This window comes from Rutilus rutilus, assembly GCF_951802725.1.
Source record: "Rutilus rutilus genome assembly, chromosome: 1".
Lineage (NCBI taxonomy): Eukaryota > Metazoa > Chordata > Actinopteri > Cypriniformes > Leuciscidae > Rutilus > Rutilus rutilus.
The window spans coordinates 47140856-47157241 of NC_140209.1; the positions used below are offsets into that span (position 1 = coordinate 47140856).

Consider the following 16386-nt stretch of genomic DNA (forward strand, 5'->3'; position numbering starts at 1 on the left):
CACTGGACGTTATCGTTTTTAATCGCTCTGCTCACATTTGCAAAGTTCCAGACCAGAGTATGCAAGCGGTGTGGATTAGTGGTCTGATTTTTGACTGTTTTTTTTAATGTTCGAAGTTTGCGGATTTTCCTTTCTAGCAAGTAGGAGTGATTACAGAATGCTTTAGGAAGGGAGAGGGGAAACTGCTGTTGCTCCACTTACACAAAGCTTGTACTGTAGCCTTTGTCAAAGTATTTTTGTTAGCAGAGAACTGGTCAAAATTTGTCTAAAATGTAATTAAGCAATTTCACAATCAGAGTATCGGCGCTGTTGTTCCAAATATCAGCTCGGCTGGCATGAAACTGCAGCTGACACTTCATGCTATAAATCATGCTATATATTATCAATAATGATTATTATATTCATTTTAATATACATTTAGACATGATTTATCAACAGATCTTTTCTCACACGCATACAAAAAAGAAAAAGAAAATCTCAAGTTCATATCCAGTCCTTCTTTATTGACAAAAAACTGACAATCACAGCTTCACTGGCTGCTTTTACTTGGTATAGTTAATTTCTCCAAGACTAAATGGACTGCCTCTGACATCTAGCAAGCAAACACGTTTCCTTCAAGAGCCATTGCATGTGCATGTTGTAAACTCAATTATAAACAACAATAAAAAAAAACCCGGAACTGGGCACTGCAGCGAACAGATTCATACGGTTAACATACAGTAGCTTAGATGTGTATTTGCCTTTAATTGTCCAAAGACAACAGCAAAATACACACAAAAAAAACCCAGCAACACAGTTCAAGACCAACTATAATATAACTACTCTTTACTTGTGTTTGCAAGTGAAAAGAGGAATGAGAAGATCTGCAATAAATCTGGCTATTCTGGGGGATTATTTGCAACTATTATTCTGATATGCTTTATGAGGAAATCCTCCTCTCTGCATGACAGAAGATTGTAAAATGGCATACAATGAAGCAGGCTTTGCTGCATTTGAAATTAGGTCCCTTTGTATGAGAACTGTTTTAGAAATGTGTTTAACAAAGGATAAAAGATAAATAAAAAAAACCTAATAATTTAACAGACAGGGAAAAAAATATCAGAAATAGACAAAATCTCCACCTGTACTATAATGGTAGGGACATTTTAATGATATTTGATTAAAGAATATGTACACATTTATGAGGCTTTTATGACAAAAAACAAGCTGTTCATTCTCCTGTGTGCTGTATGGTAACAGCACTTGAGTTTGTATTACTACATTATCAAGTATTTAAGAGTAATGAAATCATTGCAAATATGTTATGCAGTTCTAGCTCAAGATTATTTTCAGCTCAGCTTCTACTAAATATGTCTAGCTTACTTGAAATTAATTCCATTAATGTCCTGATGTAGAACACCTGAGAAATGTAGAGCCTTACAAAGTCACAGTGTTCACACAAATCATCAAATCTCACACATAATCTGATTGGCTCCTGTTGTTTAGAGGTGTGGCAGTTGGGAAAAGGAGAGAATGTGGGTGTGGTTTAGTCTTCAAACTTGCCCTCCAGAATGCTGTCAAAAGTGAACGGCATGAACTTGAAGCCTTGTCCAATGTAGAATTTATTCTGAAACTCCACCCTACAGAAATAAAGTGGGAAACAAAGTCAGTGAATTACAATTCTGGATGAAATTAAATGAAAAAAATGTGTTTATTTTCTAGCAGCACATTTCAATTGAGCTGTCAGTGTCCAAAAGAGAGTGGCATTTACAATTACTTATTCAGTTCGGTTTTAAAACATGGACTTAATATAAATTTGGTTGGCAACTTTTCAGGGAGTCAAAAGAATCAATTCTGCAGTGTGCATGTAACCATTGATAGGGGGCAACAAAGAGTCATCTGCTCTTAAAACAGTTTAACTGTAATTTATAAAGGCAAGCAAAGTGTGTGTGTATTTACCAGTGCAATCTAAGAGCATGAAGGAAGGCAGACAGGCCTTCCATGATCAACAGAATACACACTGTCAGTGTAGCAAAGAAGGCAAAGATGATTGACAGGGCAAAGAATCCACCAAAATTCTTAGAAGAGAGGCCCATGTGCATCACCATTGTCCACAAGACCTCAGACAGCTCTGTAAGAAAAAAGAAACACATTTTAAGAAAAACCTTGTAAACAATTTATTTATTTCTCCACATTGCATATTGAGAGGAAAAGTACATTTTGGCATGTAAGTACATTTTTAGAGGGTTCCCATTCATGACTTACCCATTCATTACTTGTTGGAATGGGATTTTATGAATGAATTCATAATTGGAGGAAGCAGTTTACTTCTTTTACAGGGGCTTACATTACCAAAGTCTTTGCCTACGACTCTAAGTTTATAAAGTAGAGCTCAGCAAAAATTATATTCACTGCAGAAATTTCCATTTATTTCTCAGGCCCAGATATGTCCAGGTTTCAGTTTGTGTTCAATACAATAAATGTGCATGCGTGTGTGTGTGTGCATTACTTACGTGCGTGGGCCAGACTCAAAGCCCAAAGTCGTAGATAAGAGGCAGTGTTTGAGACGCAGCCTAAGCAGTATTCTATTGTGTGAATGGCCTGATGCACTGCTTCATCTGCAAAATTAAACTAAAGGGAGAGAGAAAGAGAGCAATAAGAGCTATTCAGACTGATGAAAACACATGAATCTAATCCCACTCCCAGCTCAATCACAGCATGATTAACAGCCCTGGATCTCACGGGCATACGAACAGAATCACAGCGCAGGGCCTTTCAGATCATCAGCATCATTTGGTGTGATTTAAATCAGAATCACGCTCCAGCACGGCTCACCAGATCGTTCCCATGTAATGATGGTGGCTAAAAACTAAGGAAAATTGACGTCTAGAAAAGAATCTATCTAGTTGTGCTGGAAAAGAACCGAACACCATAAACAGGAGACTACCAACACTGAAACCTGCAGGGATACACACAAGCCGCACACGCACACACACACACACACACACACACACACTCACACACACAAATGTAAAAAATGATAGCAAACATCTACACAGAGAGTCGAGAAGGCTGTCTGCTCTTACCACTTCTTCCTCTGACTGCTTGAAATATAATCAGAGACATGCAAAGACAGACACACAGGGTTAAAATAGGGTTAATGACAGAGTTAGAATCTGATGAAGAGACAGTGGGGGAAAAACTGTTAAGCTCACAGAAAATGCAAAGATCTAATGACCGACACATTTATTTTCCGTCACAGCAAAATACAGTGGCCCCAAAAAGTATTCAAGTCACACAAATACAAATGCATGAATGCCTTAATACAATGAATCAAACCAATTGGCATTTATTTTAAAGAAACACAGCACACTTAAAAGTACACATTTCAGAAAAAGACTTAAGTTTTAAATTATAGAGTTAATTTTTATAAAAAAGACAATTGTCTGGACATTTTCTGTTTGTCAAAATTGGAACATAATGTGTTGAACTACACTCTACTAGGACATCTTTGTAAATTTGAGGAAGGAATTCATTTGTGATGAATTCATACATCCTCCAAAACCATATTGATACTGTAAGTAATTGCAAAATAGCTGGGAAATTTAAGCTGTTCACGAGAAAAGGTCTAGCGTCATTTGTTTGCAGATACCACTAAATTCATACATTTTTAAGTGCGGCTTCAGTAACCAAATACTTTAGCAGGGTCACTGTACACACCAAAACGAGAGAGATAAACAATCCTGGAGATCTGACTTCAGTCTCCAGTAAATTGACTATGGCTGACTGCGTTTTACTGACAGGCCTGTTTGGAGCGGAAAGAGGAAGATTATTGGCACGAGTGTACTGAAATGACTGCATCTCAAACCTTAAAATAAAGCAGGTAATTGTATAAATAGTTTACTATCTTCCTCCATTTTATTCTCAGAGAAGAGAAGCTCAATTAGTTGAGTGCGTGTTTGTTTAGTGTTTTGAGACTGGTTTCCCTGGGATACAGTGGTTGGGGGGAGAGATAGTGCTTTTAAAAGTGGAAGACCCAGTTTAGACCAGCACTGGTATGCAGATCACAGATCCAGTGAGTCACAGAAAGGAATGCCCACTGCAGCAATTTTTGGTACCCTGGTGTAGCTTGTCACCGTGTGGGTGGTAACAAGTTGCACATAGACAAGAAAAAAATCTATTTAATTACGTTACAATAAAATGTTAAGCTATTCTCAGAATCAAAACATGTCATCACACAGAGTGTCGGACAGAAAAACCCGACCCAAACAATTATCCAAATAAATATGCTCTTGGGTCGGCAGAACAAGAGTCATTCTCTGGCTATAGAAAGACTATTGTTAGACTTCACAAACTAATGCTACATCAAAGCATCTTGGTTAAAAAAAAACTACACAAACATGGGTAATCTATTTAATTAGTATGACAAAAAAGTATTATTTCTATGTTATTCTATAGCCTAGTTGAGAGAGAGAGAAACAGACAAACAATCGAAAAAAGAGAATCTTCCCTCACCTCAGGTTCTTCGTCTAAGTTTTGGGAAAGCTGGTCATGTTGGATGATCTCAGCTTCATCATCTGTGGGGCCGTTACCCACACGGATTCCCCCAAAGTTTTGTGTTCCCTGCAGCAAAAGTCACACTAGGTCATAGGTGAGCCATTATATAATAATCTAGCACATCGGTTATCAGGGTTCCCACGCTAGCTGACCAATGAATTTACATTGGTCGTTCAGTCATTTATGATAGATTTTGTAGAGATTGCACCCAAAAAGACTTTTAGCTGAAGAAACACTTTAGAACTGAGCATAATAAAAATATAAAAAAATACACTATAGCTCTTTTTTCAAAAAAAAGAAAGAAAAAAAGAAGAAAAATAATACTTTTAATGAGCTAGGACAAATTAATTGGATCTAAACAGAGTAAAGACACTTTACAAAAATATTTATTTCAAATAAATGTTCTTTTAAACTTTCTATGCATCAAATAGTTGCATCAGTCCACATCCCACAAACGTCTCACTTTGGATATGGAAATGACACGATAAAAACACAAAATCACTTGAACTTGAGTGTCTCAAACAGGTCCTTACCAGGTGTCTTCTCCAGAGGTATTGCCTGCGCATTACTAGGGTCTTTATTATAAGCATACATGGTACACAGGCGAGAGCTGTAACAACTAGCAGACACTGAATTACCATCTACAGAGACAGAGAAAGAGAGAGACAAAACATACGTTTTAAAAGTCATGGCATCTCACCTGCCACATATAGTGATTAAATCAGTATGTGTCGGTAATGTGTACCTGTCCCCTGTATAGCGGTTTGTTAGTGGGATCATTGTAGCTGAAGAGGCACATGTTGATAAAGGCTATTAGAAGACTGGGGGCATCTTTTGAGGTCTTGGCATCATATGCCAACCACTTGTAAAAAATGAGCAGCATCAGGTAGCCAAACAGACTGATCATGAAGACGATCTCAGGAATAAAACCCAGAAAGATGTTCAGAGGTTTTTTGAAGTACCTTCAAACACAGACAAACAGACTTAAATTAGCATAAAATATGAACACAGATCTATTGAGAGTAATAATGGACAAGTGCATACAGGTGATTGAAAAGACTGAGAATAACTCCAAACGTCATGTGGATGACTCCCAGAATTATTGACATCTTCATCTTGAAGGAGTTCAGAAACGTCAGTTTGTTGGTGGCAATGTTCCAGATCTGACAGGAGAAAGTAAAAAAAAAAAAAACTTATTTAGAGGACTGAACTTAGATTATCTTTGCTACAGAACCGTTTAGAAACTAGGTGCTTACTGGATCAATGCCAATTGGATAGGGTCCGTTAAACACGTTTGGCACAGCAGGGTTCAGCTGTAATATCCGGTTTTCCGCCAGTGTTGTAAACCTGAATGAGATGATGGAATATTCCATGTTAAATTTATAGTTCATTCAAATTAATAGCTATGCATAAAGATCTGACCTGAACGATAGAACGGATCTATTCAAACTCAAACAAGTGGCTGATCATGAGTTACAAAGTTTTTGTAAAATTAAAGGGTTGGAACGAACAACTTACGTCCAGTTGTCTCCTTTCTCTCCAAACATGGGTCTGACGCTCCAGCTTGAGCCAAAGACATTGAGGGATTTGGAGAAACAGTCATTGTAGATAATCCCAGTGTACACTGAAAATAGTCCCATCAGGAGAATAATGTAACGGCCCGCAAATATCATGTTAAACATCTAGAGAGAGAGAGAGAGAAACTGATTTGTGACGGTCCAAATTGTCACATATATGCATAATAGACAAAAAGAAAAAAAACTACATTTTAAATAATGTTTGTAAAATTACATCTTTTAACCAAGTACTATCAAAGTCAGTATGGCCAAAATAAATACAGATACCTGTATTATTATTTAATAATATATAAAATGAATAATTAAATTATATTTATAAATATAAATAAATTATAATTGAATAATTATAACCATTTAAAAGTGAAAAAAAATAATTAAAAAAATGTATGCCTAAACAGTCAATTTTCAAACTACGTTTTTTGTTCACCACAAACAAAAGAAAATAATCTTATAACAACTTTTAACTTGAACTTGAAATAATCATCTGACAAACTTAAAACAATCATCTCACTAATAATAATCACATTTAGCTTAGCCTGTCAGTTTTATTTTTCACTAGTTTAACACAATTATGATAAATATTTTCTATATTCAGGACCTATATACACATAAAGGCTATATGACATGAGCAATATCTGATATGAATAAGGACAAACATCAATAATGAGATGGGTGCATAAATGGATGGGTGGATGGATACCTCATTGTCGTTTTTCTGGGCAATTAATCGGCTCTCTCGCAGTACCAGATAAAGTGCAGCACAGGTCATGAGTATACCGTGACCCAGATCGCCAAACATGACCGCAAACAGGAAGGGGAAGGTGATGATGGTGTATGGAGCTGAGCACATGAGCACAAAAATGGATGCAAACAATATGTTGTGACACCTACAGAAAATACGTATGCTGATCTGAAGCCCATTTTAAATCACTGCAGAGGACTTTGGGACTTGCTCAGAGACTGAAGGTTAAAGTTCAGGGTTACCTGGGTTGATCTCCCGGTAGTTGCTGATGCCGTAGGCATCGACGATGTTCTGAAAGCCAGAGGTGAACTTGTTGGTTTTGTTGTAGGTGGGAGGAGTCTGCTTGGTCTGCATTCTGTTCAGGATGGAGGGAACAGTGGATCCACTTTTCTCCTGCAAGAAACAGTGGAATTGAACACAAACAGCTATGCATAAAAATAAATGCTCCAAGTTTGCTTCCCAGTAAATAGTGGTGCATTTGTATGAATGCCCACATTTATAAACGTTTCACTTGTCTTTGCAACTCTACATTGCATTTATGTAAGTGTTAATATGTCACTCGTTTGCTTAAATTTTAAATAGATTCTGTATATCCTAAACTGAACTTGAGTAGTAGGTGAAGTCTACAGCATGCAAGTGCATGTGGAGGCAATGTGTAAGACAGCTGATATTAATAGCTGCTAGTTAAATAAGGCATGAGGAAAAATGCCATGTGTAAGGACAGGCTTTGAACTAGCACGCAAGCCCGATCCCTCACATTTCAACATGGACTTAACACTATTACACTTCTAGTTTAGGTTCAGAAGGAAGCTACTTTTTTGTTACTAAACAATGGTTTGCACAGATTTACAAACTGGTCCATCTGGAGGTTGCTGCCACTATATAAACTATGTACAACCTGTTTTAACCCTATAAAGACAGAGAGGCAGACACAGAAGAACAGAAGGTGAATTTGTGTGAGCAGTTAATCCTCTTAAGATGTGACTATTACGAGGTTAACATTCCAATGACCTCTGACCCTTACACTACAACCTCTCATCGCAGGGATTACAGGTATTACACCCACCCTGCCCTCACTGTCTTGCTGTAAGGCGTGAGAATCTGGACCTCACGGAGGCATCCTTAACTCGCACACACCTTCTGCTGTGAGTAACCATGAGAATCTACAATCTATCGCTCAAGGGATCTTCAGCGCACATACTATATCATCCTGAGACCAACCAATTCATTGCAGGTCATGCGTACCATGGATGTTCTAGTGAATTTTTGTCTGTTTACACAACCTGTATAATAAATCAGCAAATAAATACTATATAAACAAATAACTCTATAATATCTGTATAACAAAGAACAGAACAAGCTGTGTATTCAAGTTGGGTTCGTTAGTGGAAGTTCAGATTTCTGTTCAGACACGATCATTCTGACTTAATGCACTGTATACTAGTATGCATTCAAAGGACAATATAAAGAGTCTTTTAAATATATTTGATCATTTTAGTGAAAAAGATGTATGTATTTCCCAGTTAATTTAATAAAAACCTGAACATTTTTATTTATATTACATTTTTTATAAAAACAATTTGATAATTTACTATTTACTACTGATATAAAACACAAACACAAGCATTCTCTCTTTCTTTTGCATTTGCACTAAACACTGAGGGAGTGGATGACCATTGCCAATCTCGCCCATCGTTTTATCCATTTTTTTTCAACAGGGCAGAGCAGAAGTGATTGACAGAGTACATTTGTGGCACTATGGGAGGAGGATCGGGTTTCAGCTGCTCTTGACCACAGGAAAATTCAAACTTTGATCTGAGGGGTCTCATGACTCAATGTAAAAGCATCTGAGCATTCCGTCCTAACACTCAGTCCCCTGTGTGCATGTGTCTGTGTCCAGGGATAACACAAGCTAAAGTCAAGTTTACAAAGTGTGAGTCACTGAATGTGATGACAAGAACAACGCATGTGTGGTGATAATACATGTGATCTAACATACCAATGTTAAATGGACTAAATTCATATGTACAGAACAAACCCATACAATCTCAAAATAAATCTTGCATCTCAGATTCTGTTACTTAATAACAGGCTGGGGAATACATTCAACTGGAGAACAGGGTAACTGCAAGTTTAAAATACTCACAACATGTTTTATTCAATATATAGATATATATTGAAATTAGTTTATACTAATATATCAATACATACATTAGAGGTCAATCTATATTGGGGTTTGCTGATACGTAATATGCTTAAAGAAAATAAATAAACAGATAATTGTGCTGATATAAGTCAAATCTATATACGGAATGTTTTAAATAATGTAAAATAAGTGTTTTCTTCCTGTTACAGGGCGGCTCAGAAAGCTGCTGGCTACTGTACAAAAAATGAATAAAAAGGACTATCGCTTCAATATGTCCTGCAACAATGTTCTATTTTAACAGAATGTCAACAATAACCCATTAAGTCATATCATGGGGTCTATAAAATATCCATAAACTACAACTGTAATAAGCCTACTGTATATTATTCCTCATATTAGTCTAAATACGTCTTTCATATTACTTACAGAGCTCTTAAAGTATAGTATATAATTATAGTATAGAGTTCAAACGACAATGACACAGGCCAATTGTAACAGTTACGATGCAGATTTGAGATCAGATATCAAAATAAAATGACACTGCATGTTTTCCTACGTTTAAGGGAATTCAATTATTTTATCAGGCCCCTGTATCAGTGATGTGCTCATTACAGAGAAATTTAAATGTAATGAATTATATCAAGGTAAAGTTATGTTGCAATTTGATTTGGTGGATTCAGTTATACTGGGTTAGGATAAGATGAAGGATAAGATGCCAACCTCCTCTGGCTCAAGATTTCAGGATGTTTATAAAAAATAGGTGTGTAGCCCTGGCCCATTGTTGAGGTTGACCTCACTTTATATGCATAAACTTTTTATGCGTTTTGGCCATTCATTTACACGACAACACAATGCCTGAAAACGCAAAATTTTGAAAAACAGGTTTCAAAGTGCAAGTTTTTTAATATTATTATTATTATTATTATTATTATTATAATATCTCAAAAGAAATAGCAACTGAATTTAGGCTAATAGTTTGGGCTCTGTTGTTAACCTTTAATATTATAGTAATGTGCAAGTAAGGGCTACCTATATAGTTTAAAACATAAATGTGTGCGTGTGTGTCCTCACCGTGCCCCGACGGAGCGCAAACTGAATGGAGTCTAGATCTGACACAGGGCACCAGATCTCAGCGATCAGGCACTTTTGAGTGACATCAATGTTGCAGAGGTTCAGAGTGTGATAAATGGCTTTCATCTTCCGGACCTTGATGAACCAGACTCGGACAGTCTTGGCAGCCGCCTGTAAAACACGCTGCCTGTGATCCTCCGTCTGATTCAGCACCTACAACACAAAGCACACAGGGAGAGGAGGGGTCAAAACAGGAAATGTGAGATCACTAGACAGAGTTGCACAATGGTCACAATTAGAGCTGAAAGAGCAGTGGTTGGGTTGAAACCTGAATCTCGGTGGATTGCTGTTGAGTGTCTGACTTAGTGCATATCACTCTTTCAAACATCTGATGCAGTGTTTCCCATTAATTGCCTAGACTCTTGCGGCCCAGCATAGTCTAATCTGTGCCACCAGTTTCATAATGAATTAAAAATAGTTTTAAACTAATCTCATAAGACATAAAAGTTTCTAGCGTTGTTTTGTACCATTGCTTTGGCAAAGTATCTGTCAAACAAACTAAAATCAAAAGTGTGATATGACTTTGTGCCTTTATCTAAACCCAAAAGACTGCAATTAAATTTAGTGAGCATATAGCCTGTCTGTGCTGTGTTTCAAAGCGATGATCCAATGTTTTCCATTGTCTCAGTGAACTTCATCTCTGCATGTGCTGTGAGTTTAGCTTGCATTTGGGAATGTAGTGGGCACCATTTACGCATTATTTATTTATGCATTATGCTGCACAGGTGCAGTTTATATTTCATGATGTATTTTGTCAAAAGAATTTCACATAAGTTCATAAGAAAAGTTAAGCTTTGTTTTCTAGAAAGACTATTTATAATAGGTATTAGGTGGATAAATGTATATTGATCAAAGCGATGTGAATGGGAAAGCCCATAATGCTAGAAAAAATGCCAACCGATTCAACATATATCATCTACAAAACCTCAATGTTGTCAAAAATTGTCTTTTAGAAGGATCCTAGAATAATCTGCTTCACTAAACTCAAAGACATTTGAGTTTAGTTTAGACATTTGAGTTTATTTAAAGAGACAAGTTCTTCACTGGCCATGATGGAGTCACAAAAGAACAACAGCCTGAAGTATATGAATCAAAAATACAAAAAAAAGTATGCATATCAAAAACCCAAATTGGGCTTGGGTGCAGGACAACAAAATAGCAATAAATGAACAAATAAAAATAATGTCCACACACTGAAATTGTAGTTCCAAACAATATATTTGCCAAACAGCGCAACGTTTCGACCAATCAGGTCTTCATCAGGCACAATACCCTTGTGGAGTGAGATGTAACTCTTTATAAGCAATAAAGAGAAATGTGATCAAAATGTGTAAATAAATGTAAAAAGGTTACTTTACATTACATTCTACACACACATGCTGTCTTCATGCCCACTTAAACACTTTGGCCAAATACAGGAAATATGTTAGTGGTCCAGTGCAAAGAACGCAAGTGTAGGGATTCTCACGTTCTGCCTGTTAAACTGTTTTCACGCTTATGAGCTTGTGACCATAATAGTTATTTTTCTGCCAATCGAACATCAGACCTCAAGCTGTGTTTTTTTGTTGCATTGAACAAGAAACACGAACAAGTAATTAACCAATGCCACCTCACTAGTTACAAGTGTTATTCACAGCTATTGCAAGAATAGGGGCTTAAAGGGATAGTTCACCCAAAAATGAAAATTCTGTCAGTAATTACTCACCCTCATGTTGTTCCAACCCCGTAAGACCTTCGTTCATCTTCGGAACACAAATTAAGATATTTTTGATTAAATCTGAGAGCTGGATCACTCCTCCACAGGCTTCTAAGACACTATAACTTGCTGGCCCAGAAAATGTATTAAAGAGATCGTTAATATAGTCCAAGTGACTCCAGTGGCTCAATCTTAAGCTTATAAAGCGACGAGAATACTTTTTGTGTGCAAAAACAAACAAAAATAACGACTTTATTCCACTATTCATTTCCTTCTCTCTGGGCCTCGAGTCTTTTCACGTAGTGTTTAAGCGTAGCGCGTCTGTGTTGTACGTCACACGTAGGCTCACTATTGGCCGACGCTGGTCATGTGAAAAGTGGAATAAAGTCGTTATTTTTGTTTGTTTTTGCGCACAAAAAGTATTCTCGTCGCTTTATAAACTTAAGATTGAGCCACTGTAGTCACTTGGACTATATTAACGATGTCTTTAATACATTTTCTGGGCGAGCTATGTGTCTTAGAAGCCTGTGGAGGAGTGATCCAGCTCTCAGATTTAATCAAAAATATCTTAATTTGTGTTCCGAAGATGAACGAAGGTCTTACGGGGTTGGAACAACATGAGGGTGAGTAATTACTGACAGAATTTTCATTTTTGGGTGAACTATCCCTTTAAGTTTAGTTATTTGTCCATACAGAAAGTATACGAGCCGCTCCTTTTTGCTGTTGTATGAACAGACACACCTGCTGGTAAAGATGTTTATGAATCCCAAACCCTGGTTGTCTGAATATAGCCTATGTATCTTCTATTTAGGTAAAAAGAATTTCACAATCATTCAGGAGTGGCCAAGGAAGTGAGCCAGCATCTGGTTGTCATGTTAGACAGATAGAGTGGCAACATTAATGTCCAAATGCGCATTCTCGCTCACTTGGGTGGGACATACGCAGTCGCTCACTGTGAAATCAGACACACTCACCCACACTAGAATAACCCACATGCTCACCCACGCTGGAAACATGCAGGCTCACCCACTCTGACAAATAAGACAAACTCGCCCACTCTGGGATTTATGTAATCCTCAATAATGTGTCCAGAAGACCTTCTGTCTTTCTTAAACAGTAACAAACACAAACAAGGCATGTGCATCAAACCAAAGGATTCTCTCCAAAGCTGTGAGTAGAGCACAGGGACATTAACGACATTAACGACACACACAAGCATAGTGAGCATTCTCTCTCACCTCCGGGACAAACAGGCCCGCTAATAGCTCGAAGTGAGTCAGTGACATGGAACTCGAGTGTGCGCTTTGTCCCGGCCCTGTCAGCACTCTTGTGCTTGGACGTGTTCCTTCATTTCTTTTGAAAAGTCAGAGAGCAAACAGATATGTATGTGGGTTTTCAGGGGGTGTGGGATGAATCAGTGAATCAGCGAATAAGTGTGGCGAACATGAAGAACAAACTCCCTCAGTATGTGGGTATGCACAGACAGGAACGCTCACTATGAGACAGCCGCTGCGAAAGGCACCTCACAGTTGTGACGCGATGCCAGCTTAAGTTTTTGACCCAAATCAGATTTTTGTTGATCGATTTCTATGTTGTCACAATTTATAGGTAGCCCCGCCTACTGAGAAACCTCAGTGGCCCATAATCTTGCTTCACATAGCTGTCTATCAGGTTAGAGGCCATATTAAATTTAACACAGATGAAAACGAGGCTGTGAGGGATGGACTTGCACTGTTTAAAGTCATGTAATTTTCACAATTTTATGGAGTTTTGTCTATTGAAAGATGTTTTTCGTCAGCTGAACAACGGTATGTTGTTAAACAACAGTACAATCCACTGAGCACACTACTTGTATTTCTCACAGCCTCGTTTTCATTCCTGACAAAATTAAAGGTCTATTAAAGACCAAATTATGATTGGCTGTGATTTTTTGTTTAACGCAGTATATCGCTTTCAGCAAGTGTTGAAAAATGACATGATGCTAGAATGATGCTTTTTTTTTTTTTAATCGAACGTGAGAAGTAGGCAGTGGTGATAAACTGCCTTGCCATGTGCTGACGGTCCAAACTGTGTGGGCATCTGTGGGGGCGGGAAGGTATGGGTACTATGTAAATGTGCGAGGACACACTCACCCAAAGTTTTCCTTCCCAAATAAGGCAGAGATCTGAGAGATTCTCTCAAAGACCCAGAGCTGTAACAGCATCCGGCAGTCCCCCATTAAACCTTGTAGTAGCCTCTAATGACTCACCGAGGGAGATTCCCTCTGCCGTACGAATCGACAGAAAGCGTGTACGCACTGATGTAGCCAGTGGATATTTCTGTCAAATTAACCTGTGCTTTATTGTAAATCTGTTATTTTAAACTCAACTCAAGATAATGAATAAATAAATAGAGCAGGAAATTGAAGAAAAAGAGTTTTGAGACTAAAAAGAGTTTTGAGTCTAATTCATATGTTATTCAAAGAGATGCACAGACCTCCAGGGGGGCGCCACAGTATATTAGGGAAGGCAAGAAAAACGATCAATTCAGCAAGTAAAAAAATTAAAAATAAAATAAATTATATATATATATATATATATATATTCACTCTCATCTCATGGTGAGTGATCTGTGAAACTGCTTATAGTAAACAAGAAAAAAAACCAGCTAAATAATCTAATTGAAATGGCAACAAAACTAGAATAGTACTATTGAAGTTGCTGTGTATAAAAGCACCGTCAAATGCATAAATGTAATATAAATGAAATGGTCAGATTGCAGTGTTCTGCTGTATTTTAGTGAAATTTGTAAAAAAAAGGAAAAGACATTAATGTTTTACTTGTAACAAAATCTGCCCTTCTCTAATCTAACCTGTGTTTCTGGGCACACTCTTATCTCATGTAATTCCATTACGCCACTCAGCTGCAGTTTATGAAGCAAATTACATCAATTGATGTACTGTCAAATTATATTCAGTCATATCATCTCACTTAAACACCAACATGCATTCATGAGTTTACTGGCTCTGGAAACATGGTTGAATCTTTAAAGCTCTTTCCCTCTGTAAACAGTTGTGTTTTGTTTCACAAGCTCATTTTATAATCCCTGACTTAACCTCTGATCAGAGTGAGGATTTCAGGGACAACAGGAAATCGGTTTCAGGAAATCAAATTTATTGATGTAGCTACCATCATAAAATCACGTGTTTTAATGAGGCCCAAGATCAGGTTAGGGTTTCCACTCAAGACGAAAAAGATTAGAGACACACACTGAAACGAGGACATAGAGACGTTGGTCAGACCACAAACAGTTGGTCTTGCCAAAGTTGCCATTGTGTTGGTGCTTACATCATTACTATAGCAAACCGACAAAGATACAACGGTTATTGACAATACTGTCTGAAAGAGCAGATCAGATTTCATCATTTGCAAAATGACTGTGCAAACAAGTCAGTCCTGCAAGTAAACTAAATCAGAATGTGGGCAGAGTGAACAAAGGAACAATTCTAACAGCACTAGACCAGGTCTGGACTCGTAAGAACCCTGATCAGTCTTTAAACCTCATACAATAAAAAGATGAACTTTAGAAAAAATACTCGGCCAACATCCACTTATTTTATTTTTAGAGAATGTGTGCGTGTGTGTGAGAGTATGTGTGTGTGTGTGTGTGTGTGTGTGTGTCTGTGTGTGTGTGTCCTCCCATCTTACCATCTGTAGATCATCAATTCGAGAGTTGACTCCGGCTGCCATTTCTCTCCTCTCTTGTGGGGTCTCGGGACAGGGGTATAGAGATGCCCGAAACCTAACATAAATATATTAGTAAAAGACTGCATTAGATCTTTATTGTGATTGTATAGAGTACACAAAAATACAAGGAATGCAATACGTATGAACATGCAATATTTAGATTTTATGAATTTGTCAAATATTTGTCCCAAGTTTGGATTCATTAGTTTGGATTTTTTTTTATCAAAAGGGGCAATAACAAATGATAATGTTGCAAAAGATTTCTATTTCAAATATATGTTGTTCTTTTGAACTTTCTATTTATCAAAGAATCCTGAATAAGCAAAACAACTGTTGAGCACCAAATCATCAGATTAGAATGATTTCTGAAGACTGATAATGTAATGATGTATGTAATGATGCTGAAAATTCAGCTTTACCATCACAGGAAAAATGTACTTTTTCAAAATATACTAAAACAGAAAACAATTATTTTAAATTGTAATAATATTTCACAATGTTACCATTTTTCCTCTGTTTTTGATCAAATAAATGCAGCCTTGGTGAACATAAGAGACTTCTATCACAAACTTTATTTATCACAAATATTATTAACCCCAAACTTGAAATGTATTATAAGGAACAAGTCTGCAAAATCTGAGTACAACCTCATGTTTTTAAAATCTCATGTAAATAAATGTTTTCTTCTGTTTCGGTCACTATGTTGTGTGACTTCTTATTGGCAGTGATGCTCTCGTACCCTTCACAAATCTTCTTGACTCTGTTCTTCAGCTGGTCTCCCTGGAAAAAAATGATGAACACCGACTTGTGCACATGGTCTCCCTGAAAAAAGA

The 16386-nt window shown here is 37.2% G+C and overlaps 1 protein-coding gene across 3 annotated transcripts in view; it reads right to left on the reverse strand.

The window, feature by feature from the left end:
- Nucleotides 1-1124: 1124 nt before the first annotated feature.
- Nucleotides 1125-16386, reverse strand: part of atp6v0a1a (ATPase H+ transporting V0 subunit a1a) — a 31766-nt gene continuing 16504 nt past the window's right edge. For 2 of the 3 annotated variants that reach the window (XM_084424044.1, XM_084424046.1), the window contains 15 exons: nucleotides 16293-16375; nucleotides 15515-15608; nucleotides 10073-10285; nucleotides 7098-7248; nucleotides 6814-6953; nucleotides 6055-6218; nucleotides 5793-5883; nucleotides 5581-5699; nucleotides 5282-5498; nucleotides 5070-5177; nucleotides 4495-4602; nucleotides 3066-3083; nucleotides 2493-2610; nucleotides 1939-2110; nucleotides 1125-1619 (listed from right to left, as the gene is read on the reverse strand). In XM_084424044.1, the coding sequence (XP_084280170.1) occupies nucleotides 1526-1619; nucleotides 1939-2110; nucleotides 2493-2610; nucleotides 3066-3083; nucleotides 4495-4602; nucleotides 5070-5177; nucleotides 5282-5498; nucleotides 5581-5699; nucleotides 5793-5883; nucleotides 6055-6218; nucleotides 6814-6953; nucleotides 7098-7248; nucleotides 10073-10285; nucleotides 15515-15608; nucleotides 16293-16375 (1890 nt within the window). In that variant the 3' untranslated portion in view covers nucleotides 1125-1525. The remainder of the gene's footprint in view (nucleotides 1620-1938; nucleotides 2111-2492; nucleotides 2611-3065; nucleotides 3084-4494; nucleotides 4603-5069; nucleotides 5178-5281; nucleotides 5499-5580; nucleotides 5700-5792; nucleotides 5884-6054; nucleotides 6219-6813; nucleotides 6954-7097; nucleotides 7249-10072; nucleotides 10286-15514; nucleotides 15609-16292; nucleotides 16376-16386) is intronic. The other variant, XM_084424045.1, reaches the window with a different exon arrangement.